Source organism: Diorhabda carinulata, chromosome X (genome assembly GCF_026250575.1).
Source record: "Diorhabda carinulata isolate Delta chromosome X, icDioCari1.1, whole genome shotgun sequence".
NCBI classification, from domain to species: domain Eukaryota; kingdom Metazoa; phylum Arthropoda; class Insecta; order Coleoptera; family Chrysomelidae; genus Diorhabda; species Diorhabda carinulata.
In genome coordinates, this window is record NC_079472.1 from 26,535,419 (window position 1) to 26,551,594 (window position 16,176).

The window sequence follows — 16,176 nt, forward strand, 5'->3', positions numbered from 1 at the left end:
TGATCCGCCCAAATGGTGGCAATGCAAAATACCACTGACAGTTAACCACATATAATCAGTTGTTCTCAATATTTCAATAAAAGCTGTAACCACCAGTTAGGAAATTCGCTCCAACGCCTAATCCATTATCTAAAAGACGTTAATCTATATAATGGAATATAAATTCTTAATATCCAAATCCAAACAGTTTGTTAATGTTAAGGTGTTGTAGTTGAACTTAATAATTGTATATTAACTGTACCATGTGTCAATGATCTTAATTGTCGAGACACATCAATTCTGATATAAAAAAATTTATAAGAAACTGTACAATTTCATTATTCATTAATGAAATTTCCAAATATAAATTCATGTGTCTGGAAAGTAGTAATTACCTGTAGAATAAATTCCTCCACGCTAATATTACTAGTATTTTTATACCGCACAATTCCTTGACACCATTTTGTAACATCATGAGGGGTGAAAATGTAGTGTTTATTTTTAAACGTGTTGAAGGAATTTCTAATCTGAAATATTATTTTAACATAAAATCTAAATTAAAATAAACATAGAATAAAAAAGAGAGAAAGCAACTTTGAAAAATGCGATGACACAAATCAAATCTTGAATCGGTAGAAAAAGTCATAAGAATTGGAAGTATATGAAAAAGGAGAGAATTCTTTTGATACAAACTATTCATATTTCTGCTGTTTTCTATTTGAAATACAATATTGAAATTCGGCATTTAGAAACTATTGGTAGTGTTACAAGTTTTAGGCAGACGTTACATTTTGTGTCACGTGGTATCAATGTACCTTGTATAATATTTCTCCAATATTAGCGTCTATGTTATACACATTCGGCGATATCTTTTTCTGAGTGGTAATGAGAGTGGTAATTTCTGTTTCTCATCATATATAGCTTAATTAGTAAAATAAATCAATATTGAAAAAACAGTATAAAGGATGTCTCATTAACTCTTCAAAAAATGTTACCATGTGAAAGGAAAGCGACATTATATAAAAGCCGCTGTATGATCAAGGTTTGTAGCACTACCCACGGTTTATTACAGTCTAATATCGTGGTTTAAATAGTTTCCTATTAGTCAAAATCTGCTGGGACACCTTGTATAATAGATAGCTACTTATAGATTTTTTAGGCGACAAATTGATGAGCACAAAAATTAGAATGAAGTAAATTTCGCATTAATATGATGCATGATTGATAAAATAGGTGATAATGGCCTAAGTGGGTGCTTTTAAAAAAAATAATACTTACTTTATCGTAAACAGAAATCAAAGTAGTTGATAATTTCACAACTTTAGCTTTTGGAAATGAATTGGAGAAATTTTTTAAAACTGCTGTCAGATATGAAACTATTATTATCGAAAAGTCTTCTGGTTCTGGCAAGCTTAAAGAAAAATATATTCTGTTATTAAGATAGACAGAAATTATGAGAACTCTTTAAAACACGAAACACCGATTAACTCGAAACATAATGTAGTACAATAATATCCTGTGAAATGTTAAATTGGAAAAATGCTCGACATAACATTGTTGACAAACTAGAATATATCTCCTGTATCCAGGGTAGAATAAAAGGAATTAATCCCCCTTTCGGACATTAGAGAAATATACAAATTCCTTTAGTAACATTACATTAATAGACTGTTATGTTGATTAGGAATGTTGGTTTTTTTCACAATGACAATAATAAGCAAAATACTTCAATCTCCCCTGTGAGATTCGGTAGCAGCCCTCCAACATGTTGATTCAACTTGATGACTACTGAAATGTTTACCAATATATTGATTCAAAATTTGTTGAATGTTCTAAGAATATACAAAATTTGTTTTATACTGTAAAAGAAGAAATAAACTTTCCGCGAATTGATATCGTCTCTGAGGACGTAATTGATTTGTTTCTATTGCTTGTAAAGAAAGCTAGAAGATTACATTTGATTTTACAATAAGGTGTTAGTATCTTTGTAATAATTTTTAGAATATATTTAGAATATATATCAGATAAGTCATTTCTTTTACTAACACAATTTTGTTTTCTCCTGTTCCACCTTGTCTGCATAATCAAACGTATCGTAATGAGCTCTAATGAGACATGTATGTATGAGTTTGACATGTGAACTATGCAGAAAGTAGAGATAATATTGAAAGTTTTATTGGCAAAAGCTGATGGTTTTGTGCCACTGATCAATTTCTGTCACTTTTTGACAATGCAATATGATTATTTTTCCTGGTACTTTTTTTAACTCCTATCCAGGAATTCTATTTCCTTAATAGGCCTTTCAAATTAAATTATAATAACATTGAACACAATCTAACGTATTACCCTTTAGAACTAATCAATTTTTTTCTCAGATTAAGTGTTCAATATATTTTCCTTTATTCCATTCATATTTGAAACTTTTATGACGTTATTTGCTTAGATTGGTTCTTGTGAATCAACCTTTCTGAATCATATGTTGTGTTAACTTCAGTGTAGAAAATTTTGACGATATTCTAGCTGTATCAAAATAAACCTTCTTCAGATCCTTCTTGTGGCAACAGTTGCAGAACAGAATTGGTAATCGTTTCAAATATTAGTGCTTTTTTGTATAATAAACTCTATGAATAGATTCCTATTATGAAATGGAAACAAAATTTTTTACGTTTACCTGATAGTAAAAATTCGTAACTTAGAAGTAAATCTCTGCGATAAATTACAAGTAGCTTCCAAAGATCCCACAATCGTTATATTCTCAATTCCAATAAATTCTACATTTGAGTCGAAGAACCCTTTGTAGTCGATTAACTGAAAGGTAAATAAACTTATGTCAAAATTGTGTCAAAATTTCAACGGATGTAAAATATTTTTTCACAAATGGATATTTTACGGGTGAGTTTAATCTAATACATATTTTATCACGGATTAAATATTATTTGTCTGTTTCAAGTCAGTCATTTCTCGTGCAAATTGAAAAACTTTAATCCTCGTCTCTTCACATGATATATGATATTACAAGGATTTTTAAAATACGGAGCATATCCGTTTGTAACATATAGTTTGCCTTAGAAAATTCTACCAATAATTGATCCCCTCATAATCAACTTTCTTAAAGCTACAATATGGATATGTTAAAATAGTTTAGTTGAGGAGCAATTGATATTTATTTGAATTTAATGTATATACACCTTTAAATTTTGACGAAACTGCTGTAATTATTAATACTAGCCTACGCATTTAAATCTTTCCTAGTCTAGATATCCCAAAATGTTACATTTGCTGTGAATTTAATGTGCCCTCCACGGCAGAATCGACATTCGAGAGAAGCTCTTAGAGATGTACTCGATCCAACTAGTTATTTATAGGAAACCATTTAGAGTAGTCATTATCTGCAATAATATTGTGGTAATGCGTTCAAAAATACAAATGATCTGACGGTTCATGCACAGGAAGTTCATATGAATTTGAACCTCAAACCCTAAGACGGAATCTCCTTATACTTTTTATTCACACTAATTCTTCTAAATAATTCCAGAATTTTTAGTACTATTTATATTGCGATTTTTCAATTTTATTTGTGATTTTCGAATTTTTATCGAGCGATACTATCAAATTTCATATAGTTAGTGTCTGAAAAACACATACAATTTCAAACTATAGTGCGAAATAACTGAAAGGTTAATGTAACAACGTTGGTTTCCCGAGAGCGAATTAATTTTTCGCATTTAAGCACAATCAGTTTCAAGCATACGACCTTTCTGGGTTGCTTAGTTTCTCAGTTTTCTCTTAAAATGGGATTTTTTTAAGGTCAATACCATGACAATCAAATATTAACCGTTATAGTTAACTATTCCAAACTATACATACAATATAATCAATTGTATTTTAGTGTACTTAATTCTGCAAAAATTAATTTTCAAACAAGCTACGATATTCCTTTTTGTCATCATTACATTGATCCTTTACATTATAAATAATTTATCAAATTATGCTCCAAATATCTTACATATTCTACTGTCATCGATTTCCTGAAAATTAAATATTCCAGTATATAGACGTTCTAGTTTCGAGTGAAATATATGTTGTAGTTTGGTAACACTGATAAATAAAAAAGTGATTCATTACTTCTAAGTTGTACGGATATTAATTTAAATTTCCTATTTTGACAGCGTATTGATTAGAGCTACATCTTATCAAAATGCCCAAATCAGACGTATGTGCGTCATTGAAAAGTGTTAGTGATATATTGTGGCGGGTTCCTAAGCAATGCAATGTAAGAATATTTTACTAAAAATTTCATAATTTATTTACTTCTATAAATATTCTTTCTCCATCATAATATTAGTTGGTCATCTAGTCACAATAATTCACAATTCTGTGAGAGAAAAGAAATAAATTATTTGAGAGTGACTGCCCGAATATGACATTACCCGACATTTTTTAATGAAATATGGAACGTTAAAATGGAAAATGTTAAGTGAAAATGTTCCACGCTGAGATATCCTTTTCAGTATTCAAATAATCACTATTAATATTTGTTGATAATTAAGGTTCTCTTTACTTGTTTATTGAGTTAGCAAACTCATAAACAACTACCAACTTCAGAGAACATGATTTTCAAAGCTGGAAAGGATGATTTCATGAATTTTTTTCAAAACCTCCAGTGATTTCTTGGTATTGTTACAATATCGTCCAAGACTTGGACCTCAAAACCGGTTTAGTTCTGTTATGTTTCAGTTATACTGGCGAATACGCTTGCTCGCATTATTTATTTGAAGTTTGTTTTTACACTTGTTTTTATCTTAGCGACGATTTGTTCATACTGTTTTTTCTAACCATTATCTAGGAAGGCTATTTGTTTGTTTACTTTCTGTGTTTAAATAGATCAAGTAAGTAAAAGTACTGAAACTGCTGAAAAACAGTTTAAATGAATTAGGAATTGACAAAAACATTACAATACATACTAGAACATGGCTAAAAGACTTGGTGACTTGAAAGTGGCGGAGCTAAAAGCAGAACTGGAGAATAGCGAGTTGGAAACGTCTAGTAAGTAGAATCCACTCTACTTGTCGAAAGACTCAAAGTGGCACTGGTAAGGGACGGATTTGATCCAGAAACTTATATATTCAAAGATGAGTCTCCCACCTTGATTTGGTCAGCGATATAGCGGCTAATATTAACGAGAAGATATCTACCATTAAAAACGTTATGTTGATTCTGAGAAACGAATTTTGCAAACCAGTGTATTTGCCAAGCTTTAGACTTCCATTATAACCGAACAGGACCAGCTTAACGGTCGATGTCGTGGAAGAGTTCATAAATTTCGGTATGTTTCGTTACATTATACATTTCCTCGTGACAGTGACCATTCACAAGAATATTATTGAAATTTATACTCATCTTTATCGAAAGATCTTTCCTTATTCTCTTACTAAATTTGAATCAATTTGCAAAATATATATAGTAAGTTCACTCTTTGTACTTGGTATTTACACCTGTATATTTATTATTCTTGCATTATATTTTTGTTTTGAAATTTCGGTTTTGTGATAAGAAATTTTTTCTACTTTCCACATCATTTTTCACTTTGCATCAAACCCTCCGCTCGATATCAGAATATTGATAATAGTATTCGAGATATCAAACCCCACAATTAGAGATTTAGGTAAACCATGGTGACGATTTTAACAACTGTATACGAATATTAGCAACTGACAACTGGCAGAACATTTATATTTGTCTGCTTTTGACTAAAATTTTTTATGCTAGCACAATTACATATTTGGTTTCAGATTTTTCGTATGCAAGAACCAGTCTCGAAAACATTATTGGCTAAAAAACAAGAAAATAGTGGTGAATACAAAGAAGTTGTACAAGAAAAAAAAGTTCTCATCAGAAACAATAAAGCCAGAATAAAAGAGCTGGAGGAAGAGGTTATGGTCTATATTGCTTTCCTCACAACATATTTGTTGACTTCGTGATTATACTTTTAGGTAGCTGAGCTGAAATTAGCAAACCAAAGACTGGAAACAAGACTCAAAGCAAGCGCCCAAGATGATAATAGTTTTCAGAGAGTGATGTTTGAATATGATGATTTTTTCAAGAGTGTCTGGAATGAACGAGAAGAGTTAATAAAAAAAGGTGAAATCATGGACAACTATTTGGAAAATTTGGAGATATCTTATAGTGAACTTTTGGAAAAGTTTCAAAGAGCCAAAGATATAATTCTTGAAATGAAAGAAAATCAAGATCTTCTGTTGGAAGAACTTAACGAATATAAGGAGATCATAACAATCTTAGAAAATAAATATGATAATCTTAAGGTAACACTAAATAATCTTTTGAATTGTTAATCATTAAGTGTGTAGTTGAAAATGAGATCTAAAAAGGTTCCAAACTATTGAATACTTTGGATTTTGCGGAAATTTTAGGTGTTATTATGTGTTTCACTTAACAATCTCCTTATACTTTTTATCCATAAGATATAGAATGAAATATTTATTTTGAAATGAGACAGGAAATTATGGACTTCATATTATCAATTTTTTTGAATAATAATCTATTAACCCAAAATTGTGTGCTAGCTACTGCATTTGTAATTTTTTGTTATTATCAGTTATTTTCCTTGTCGTTAGATTCATTATACATAAATTTCATTATTGACTTCACAGAAACACAGAAACAAATTTGAAATTATCAAACCTAGTAAATTTGTCGACTAAAATAAATGAATCTATCCGAATCGCTAATAGCTTAAGAAGTTTAGGAAGTTCGAGGATATATTGAAAAATTCCGAAAAGAATATCAATGTCGAAATGTTTTATTACTCAACATATTCGCCTATTAATTGGATACATTTATTACAGTGAACCTGCAACGTCTCTAGACCTTTAAAAAAAGTGTTTCTTCTTGCTCTGCAAACTAGAACTCCACAGCTTTCATTACCTCCTCGTTGGAAGATTATTTACGACCTTTTAAACTTTTTCAGTTAAGGAAAGAGATGATAGTCGGACGGAGCCAAATCTGGTGAATAAAGGAGATGATTTAGTAATTCAAACCCTAAATCACGAATTTTGTGCATGGCAACATGAGATTTGTGTGCATGGGCGTTGTCCTGCAAAAACAAAATACTTTTGGGTAGCGTCTGCGTCTTTTCTCTTTAATTTTTTCCCGTCGAGTGGTCAGTGATGTGGAATAGTAATCTCCAGTTATTATTCTATCCTTATCCAGAAAATCAATCATGATTACTCCATGACAATCCCAAAAAACTGAAGCAAGAACTATTCCAGCAGATTTTTGGGCACGAAACTTCTTAGATCTTGTAGAACCAGAGTATGCTCATTCCATTGATTTTTGCTTTTTCTCTGGATTTTAGAAATGTACCCAAAAATCCTCCATAGTAACGGTTTGATAAATCTACATCATTTTCAAAGCGAGCACAGATCGAGCACGATGCTTCTACCCTTGCACGCTTTTGGTCAACATTCAAACATTTGGGGACACATTTTGCAGCAATTTTTCTCATGTCTAAATTGACGTGAACTATATGATGAACGCGTTCGTATGAAATATTCATTGCTTCAGATATCCGTGTCAACTCAATTCGATGATTTGATAAAATCATGTCATGAACTGCATCGATATTTTTGTGGACTGACACAGAAACTGGCCTTCCCGATCGGTCATCATCTTCAATGGAAAATTCACCTCTTTTGAAGCTTGCAGTCCAGCTTTTCACGGTCGCATACGAAGGACATCACCAAAGGTATTAAGCATATCTTCGTAAATCTGCTCATCTCTTAACCATTTCAAATACAGGTACTTGATGTTGGCTCGATACTCCAATTTTTCGATTTTCACAATTTCGGTGGACATCTTTTTTCTTTTAATTTATCGCGTAACTCTGGTTTCCTTTTTTGATGTCAAACTTTACACTGAGTTCGAAGAAGGGTTACTGTAAGTGTTCAAATTGATGCTCATCTTGATCAATGCATTTACGGCAAGACAATGTGTTTGCGAATCCTCGTGTGTCTATCTACTCTCTAAAATGAACATTGAGGTAATACCGCACACATAACGTTTCGGCGAAGCTCCATCCCGCATGAAATGACGGATGTTCGAGAGTGTTGAATCGTTGTCCATTTGCCCACGTATATCTTCGAGTATTTCTTGATAACTTTGACCTGTTACGTGACCCTCAAAAAAGTACGGACCCACCACATACACACACACACACACACATACAACTTCAACCCCCCCCCCCCGGCCAGATTCAATTGTTTTTCAATGAAGACGTGAGAATCCTGGTAGTTCCAATACACGCAGTTATGCCGATTGACTGGACCGTTCAGCATGAAGGTTGTTTCATCCGACCACAAAATGGAATGTTGCAAACGTGAACTTGTATCAGTTTTTTATATTGAAATCGCGTACTGGAGCACAAACATGCTTTGCTTTAATATTTTTCAACCTATGAGCGTTGCCGGACTTTGCCGATTTTTCGAGAGCGTTGCCTGACTTACCGACCTCTGTCTTTCAATTATTTTAGCGACACTCCGAAAGTACAATAGAAGAAGCTAATATACAAATGGATCAACAAAAAAAAGAAAATATGGAGGAAATGGCAAAATTAAAATCCAAGATCATTCAAAGACAGGCCAAAATTAACGAGTTAGAGAAGCGAATAAGACATGAAGATGCAAAACCTTTATTAGCTCCACTCAGAAATAAAATGGCAGATATGTGAAAACAGAATATCCATAATAGTTTCTGTAGCGGTTTTTGTAATAAAAGCATTGTAAAAAATTATTATCGTCTGTTTTTCATCTTTCTTTTACTTTAGATTATAAAATACTCGTTTCTGATGTTTTTTTGCAATAAAATCTTACCTTTTGCGTCCTAATATTCGTGAATTGTATGCAGATAATAATAAAAGTTGGACAATATGGATTTTAATCGACTTACCTGGTTCAGAAACTCTATAAGAATATTTGTACCCCATTTATCAGATTTTAGAAGATGCAAGTTCTTGAAATGGAGTATTAAATGACCCTTTTTTGGTCGAAGTTGTTTACCTTTATGTGTGTTCACTTGGAGGCAATACTGAAACAAACGTTTGACGTGTTTAATTAGTTCCACGATATGATAAGAGCGATTGTGGAGATCAAAATTTATATATTTGCTCTCTACATTTATCGCGAACAGACATATATCTTGCTTCCACATAATGCTGATAACATTGATTCAATTATTATTCCAACGCAATGCTTATTATGTACTGTGGACTACTTCGGTCAACTGCATACATTGGTAAATTTTATATCCCTAATACAAATATTTTTTTTTGAACAGAATTTTCCTGATACGGTCTTAAATTCCCAATCTCAAATGGAGCCGGTTTAGCAACGTTTCTTCGTATTGGAAAATCTGAACAATGTTTCACGTTTAAGTTCTTCCATACTTTGTACAACAGTTGTGGTTCGAAAAAATATGTAATGGATAGACGATAAGGTTATTCAAAAGTTAAGATTATCTAGACCTGAATCATATGATAAGGGAGAATATATTAACAATATGCCGAAATATTTTATTTATACGTATTTTAGATCGATAATTTCTTACCTGATAGATCTTTGTCACAACAAAATTGGGCATTAAACTTCCACTGCAATGAATTGTTACAATTTCAGCATTAGAACGTTCATGACAAAGAGCTTCCAAAATTAAACTGAAAATATAAACTTCCACAGATTAATACTACTATTAACAAATTGTATTATTAACATAAAATATCTACAGCGAAGCTCAGATTTACTCACGTTTTTGCAGATCCATGAGGACCTACTAGAAGAAAGTCTTTTTCACGATTTTCTATTAACCAAAGCCGTAAAGAATCTAGGTATTGTTCGATTTGTCCAGTTACCACCAAACTTACATTATCCTCATTAGTTGCTGTTGTTATATTAGGATTAGTGTAGTAGGAATCTATCAAATCTCGTTCGCTGTTATATCGACATCTCAAAATTACAGCAGGAGGTGTTTCCCCAATCCAATCGAATATCTACAATGCAAACTCAAGAGTGGAAAAACGTATTCGTCGTCAACGAAACAAATAATTACACTGTTGTCACAGAATCGTTCAGCAAAAGTATAAATTGAAAATTAATTGTTAATTAATTTATAAACTGTTAGCAGATTTACAGTTGAACAAAATAATATCAACAAAGAGTTATATTTTTACAAACTACATAAATCGAAGTCGAAATAGCAATTTTACTAACCTGTTGAATAAAAACTTCTTTGAAATCATCTTGAAGCTGATCACCTAAACCATTAATTAAAGCAACTGTGAAATGAGCCTTACTAGTCACATTTTCCAAGTGACTAAGACCTGTTTCGGCTATAGCTGCTTTCGAGCAAGGTAAGGATACTTCAGCATTTTTAAGAATCCAGTTGACAGCTGCAAGATATCACTCTATGAATTGCATATTAATTGACAGGTACTACTACTAGTAGACAGTGACCAAATGGCATCTCTCACTGTTAACAATAAGGGCTTGGAGGCATATATTGCTGACGGATAGTAGTGAATAATGAAATCTCTTGGTATACAGACGGCTCCAGTATAAATGGTTCTGAGTAGCCTGAGCACGCTTTAGAGTAGAAGATACCAAAATAAGTTTTTCTAGTTCGGAAAATATGCTAGCGTCTCTCAAGCTGAAGAATTCACTCTGATGGAATGTGAACAGGCGTATACATTCGATGTCATGGGAACACAGTAATTTATTGTTCACACAGCATATTTGCGATAAAAGCCATAATAAATGAACTGGGATGCATTCGAGTTGTGTTAGACTATTAGAAAAGTCTTAATGAATTGATAAGTGAAGACTGCAAGTTAGTGCTCGATTTAGTGCCCGGTTTCTGGGTCATCGAGGCTTATTCACATGCCAGACCAGGATATATAAAATCACTGGTGGACCCAAAGGTCATTCTTGGTATATACAAAAGTGTAGCTATCATATTTCTATACAGTCTGCTCTGAAGAGAATATATGAACCCTACTTGAATTAAACTTGAAATTTAATCAGACTTCACAAACCTTTGATAAAGTAATCGCTTACGAAAGGTTCCAACAATGGCTTCTGTTCTTCGTTCAAATTTCGTACAAAACTAGTAACTATATTTTGTAAATCAAGATCTTGTTCACTAAGCAATACAATTCCCATTCTAGATATCGTTGCTGGAGAAGCATTACTTAAATCGTGAGTTTCAAAAATAAAATTAACGTTAGGTCCAAATTGGATTCTCCATCCTGAGGGTAGTGATAAAAGTCTGTTATCATCTAACACGGAATTCAAAGATTCTATCCATTCCGGATCTACATCTCCGTCACATATTATCCATGACCAGTTATCTAGAATACAAAATATTTCTATATATAACATGGCTGTTAGCGCCTTATGGTATATTATTGCAATTGTGATTTCATTAGTTTAGGGGACGGTGCAAAACAGAAATAGACCAAAGTAACAAGTTAAGAAGCAAGTATCACGCTCCATTGTATTGAATTTTTGTAATTTATCTGATTAATGAAGTGTATGAAATAAGACGACTCAATTGGTTCTTCATTACACGAACACATGACCAATTATCACTATTTAAGATAAAAATATGAAGAAGAACAACTGCGACGCTTATAAAAAACGTCTAGATATCAATAAAAACTCTGAACTAGTTCAGATAATATTACTAATAGTAGAATGATGGGACACTAGTATCAATTATCACTGAATTAACAGTGCAATTCACGAACAAAAAAACAAAAAAAGATAAATAGATTGTAAGTGATTTATCAAATACTAGTACATACCTATTAGATTTGATTTATTAAATTGGATTAGAAATAGATCTAGAATTTTATCTAGATAGTAGACCATATTCTAACTGTTTCAATTATTCATACTTGACTGGTACCAACTACATATGTAGCTTCGTAATTCTTTCGGAGAAATAACCAAGAAAATTTCTCAACGTAACATACATATCAAGATTCATCATTCACGAGGGCTCTTCAAACCATGGAGGAGCTTTCGCCTGATGCTGTTAGGTAAATACGTACATCATGGTATCTACTTTTGCAACTTATGTGTTGATGCCCGTGTTCATGGACTTATTGTTTGAAGTTGTCAAAGAAAAGCAGGGCTACCTCAAGTTTTGTGCAATATGAGTGCTAAAACTGCTAAAGGGTCATCATAATTGTGTGACATTTTTTGACTGTCAAAAAATATATATATAACGGAAACGAATCGTAACTGGTAATAAGAGGTGGGTGAGCCGCGTCAATAAGATTACTAACTTACACTCCGTGAAACAGGAATATAGAAGCTCTCCAAAAAACCAAAATATAGTTCTTAGAACTAAAAAAGGTGTGCTTCTGATTGATTTACTTGAAAATGGTACAATAAATTGCACCAACTAAGCGCAAACATTGAAGAAAGCCTAAAAATTTTTGGTTGTTTGACTACACATGACATACCGCATTTAAAAACTCCTTAATACATTTGAAAGAGAATATTTTCTTTGATCCTTCCTAATAACCCGATCTTACTCTTACTAATTCTAATTTGATTCGAAAAATAAAGAACTTCCAAGCTTGTCCATTGCCAAGTTCCTCAATTTGTTTGCCAATGCGTATGAAGAAAATTAGAATTTCAATTGAACTTTGTGGTGTAAATGTGTAAAAAATAAATGTTTTGTTTTGTCTTTCGCTCTTTTTCTTCTTCAAAACCTTCCTCACTTGCTAAGTAGCACTCAAAAAACTGACTTCGTAAATATTTTTTATATCTTTGCAATTATGTGACTATTTACTATTCTTGTAACCTATTCAATGACCTTACACTGAGCAAAGGTTTGAATTAGGTGGAAAAGGAAATTTTCATGAAGTTACAAAACGAAAAACGTTTTCTTACTTGCATTTTCAGAAACCACTTGTAAACTAAAACTGGTGATAACACCATCATTCCATTGTCCTGTGTCAGTATCCATTTTACCTAGAAGTTGAGCCCTTGTTAAGCTTTTCGGGTTCACAGAATAATACTTGATTGTTTTTCCCATTTTTGTTAAGGCCTACAATGTTGAATTGTATCTAAATCAGAATATTTCACTTAATATACTCATTTGGATTGTATACCTTTAGAACTAATTTTCGAATGGTCGTCTTTCCAGATTTAGGAGGACCTACAATAGCTACACCCATCCTCTGTTGCAACTGTTCATATAATTCCATACATTTGTTCGTCTGCAATCAAATATGTATCCAAAAATCTTTAGATATAAAACTATTATCAATTAATTATATCCATATATATAAGGCAATAGGGAATATGGATATTTGGATTTTATATTTAACTCTAGATCTCTTTTATCCGAGTTAACTGGAAAGAACAATATTGGTAGGAGTGAGGGACCGCCGTCTCCTTAAGGGGATAAGATATTGAAGAGATAGTTAATAACATTTAGGCAACTTTTAGCTTACTAACTATTCCGTTGAAAGAAGAAAATTATATTATTTCACATTTCACATATGTTACATTACAATAAATCCCTAAAAAGCGATAATGATTATTTTTTTAATAGTGTAAAAATAGACAAAAAATATTGCTGTCACTGTAGCTCATGATAAAAATGCTCCCTATAACCTTGGCAACATTCTAATCATCTAACGTCACTCAATATCTCTGGCGTGACTGATCTAATGATCTAACCGCAAGTGTGATTCGTCTTTTCAATTCATCTAAGTAGAGGGATTTAGTTTCGACATATCGTCACAAAAAGAAGTGTAATGGCGCCAGATCAGGAGATCTGTTGTCCATTATATCCATCCGCGTCTAACTATCCATTGAATTGGAAACAATAATTGTTTCCAATTCAATGGATAGTATATTAACTTAAAACAATTATTGTTTTAAGTTTTGCTAGACGTTTATGCCTATTCAGAAAATTACGTATGTTACTCTTTCATTCAATAAGGATACTTATTAGACGAAGTGAGGCAACTTCGACTATCAACATGACGGTGAAGTGTAAATGTTCCCTAATAAGAAAATAAAACATCTTCTAATTGGATCATACTGTTATCTAACGTTGCCATCATTTGTTCAAAAAATGCGTTCTTCTATAGAAATCATCTCACATGAGTTCCTGCATGCATTTTATTGAATACCGGAAAAATTGATGTGTGGCTAGCAGTTGAACAGCTTTTTAAACAGAATTATGTGTGTTTTCTGGAAAGAGAAGAATAAAATCCAGTTTCGTATCATAACTTCTTGTATTGACAGCTACTTTTACTATTTGTCTTACATGACGAAGCTAGCGAAATTGCTTCTCTGTTTTGCTAAGTGTTCCTTGAGATATAGGAGGCAAATTTAAAAATTTTTCGTAAAATGAGCTATGAGCCCAATATTTTCGAAACAGTTGAAGATAAGTATTGGACATTGTACATGCATAATTCCAAGAATTTTCTCAAGTACTAAATAATATACTGACACCTGACAACCTTTATACTTTTTTGAGATGCTCTCTTTTATTTAATGAATTTATTCCAGTTAGCTGTTCCATATCGTTTATACATAGTTACTACATTATTATGTTCACATAAAAAAAATTCAGTATTGGTTTTAAAACATTCCAATAAGGGGATATCATAATAAATGCATCACTTCAATAGACTCCCTTTATGAATCACATCTGAAGGTGAAAGTATTTGCAAAACAAATTACCAAAGTGTGGCGCTTTAGATGAGGCACAAATAAAACAAGACGATGATTAAGAATTTACAATCAGACTTATATATAACCTTCATAGAGATAAAAACCACAATCACCAATGCACTATCAACATAAAATTATTTATTTTTGCGTAATTTTTGCTGATTCGCTTCTATACTGGCTCACTCATGACATAAAACCGAAATTAAACAAAATAATATTTACTTGACATTAAGTCATAAGTGTGAATCATCTACAAAATAGATATATAAAACAGTACTGAACAGAACTAAACTAAATATTATCACTATTTTGAATCAAAATCATTAACTCACAAACTTCTTACACAAAACGATTCATAATTTGATTTTTAACTATTCTCGTTATTTATTCTTCCATACTATACCTGTCTTTCATTTTCACTTAATCCCATTTCTTCGAAACATTCTTTTAAAATAGTCTTCATCAAATCATCCTTAGTAAATTTTAGATCTATGCCCCTAAATACATCTTCCAAAATAGACTCAAATTTCTTGCTATCACTAAATGATAATTTTGATAATGTATCCATTCTAAGTACTTGGACAGTTAGTGCCATCTCTGAGTTCATATCTATATTTTGTTTACTATTTGATTTAGTCGCTCTTAGAGCTCTTCCGCATCCGGATAAAACGGTTCTTATTGATCTTAGGCCCCAATCATAATGTTGCTGAGTACTTAAAAGTTTACTGAAATATAATGACAATGGTATAAGCTTTTCTTACATATAAAAGCAAATACATATTTAAAAAAAAATACATATCATCTTGAAGAACCTATCGGACAATCTTTTTATGAGCCAATGTCTGAAATGAAATGTGGTAAAGATATTTTATGACGCAAAAGTAATTTTATAGAAAAAGTTGTACCTGGAAATGTCAAATACTTCCACGATCTTTTTTGCCAATTGATTGGCACTTCTAAAGCCTTCACAATGAAGTAGGGCTCTAGAGATTTCTTCATTATCCGGATGAGTCATCACTACCGGTCTGAATAATTGTTTTAAATTGTCTGGTAACTTATTTCTACCACCATAGCCTCTTCCAGCTGGATTTAAAGTTACGAATATACCACAGTGCTTATTAACTATCACCTAAAAGATCATTGAACTATTTAAATTAAACCAAATCTAATATAAATGCACAATAAGCATTTTCCATTTAATTATGTATCTTAACACTGATTCGAGTGAAATTCTAATTTTCTTCAAAACTCTGAGAATCCCTTTTGCATATTATGCTTTCATAGAACAAAACAAGACACAACAAAAGGCTAGAATAATAGAATTACCCATTTATTTCTGTTCTGTGGGAATCTAAGGCTGCTAGGGAGAGGAAATTGATGAACTATGGGGACTAGTCTCTTTGGAACTATCTATACGAAGGAGATA

General features: G+C 32.0%; 2 protein-coding genes across 4 annotated transcripts in view; one reads left to right on the plus strand and one right to left on the minus strand.

Annotated features, from left to right (window-relative positions):
• Positions 1-16,176, minus strand: part of LOC130901937 (cytoplasmic dynein 2 heavy chain 1) — a 73,908-nt gene that overhangs the window by 33,348 nt on the left and 24,384 nt on the right. Inside the window, exons 30-41 of the mRNA XM_057813642.1 lie at positions 15,656-15,879; positions 15,154-15,475; positions 13,172-13,279; positions 12,951-13,107; positions 11,081-11,395; positions 10,260-10,438; positions 9,798-10,039; positions 9,601-9,706; positions 8,944-9,081; positions 2,651-2,787; positions 1,258-1,390; positions 375-506 (exon numbers count right to left, since the gene is read on the minus strand). Coding sequence (XP_057669625.1) covers positions 375-506; positions 1,258-1,390; positions 2,651-2,787; positions 8,944-9,081; positions 9,601-9,706; positions 9,798-10,039; positions 10,260-10,438; positions 11,081-11,395; positions 12,951-13,107; positions 13,172-13,279; positions 15,154-15,475; positions 15,656-15,879 — 2,193 coding nt within the window. The remainder of the gene's footprint in view (positions 1-374; positions 507-1,257; positions 1,391-2,650; positions 2,788-8,943; positions 9,082-9,600; positions 9,707-9,797; positions 10,040-10,259; positions 10,439-11,080; positions 11,396-12,950; positions 13,108-13,171; positions 13,280-15,153; positions 15,476-15,655; positions 15,880-16,176) is intronic.
• LOC130901938 (general vesicular transport factor p115-like) lies at positions 2,598-8,785 on the plus strand. 3 transcript variants are annotated; one of them, XM_057813644.1, is made up of 4 exons: positions 2,598-2,871; positions 5,772-5,912; positions 5,973-6,302; positions 8,528-8,785. In XM_057813644.1, the coding sequence occupies exons 1-4, from the start codon at positions 2,857-2,859 to the stop codon at positions 8,723-8,725; spliced, it is 684 nt and encodes a 227-aa protein (XP_057669627.1). In that variant the 5' UTR covers positions 2,598-2,856; the 3' UTR covers positions 8,726-8,785. The 3 variants fall into 3 exon arrangements, with proteins under 3 accessions (XP_057669627.1, XP_057669626.1, XP_057669628.1); XM_057813643.1 differs by lacking the exon at positions 2,598-2,871 and adding an exon at positions 4,001-4,252; XM_057813645.1 differs by lacking the exon at positions 2,598-2,871 and adding an exon at positions 5,270-5,305.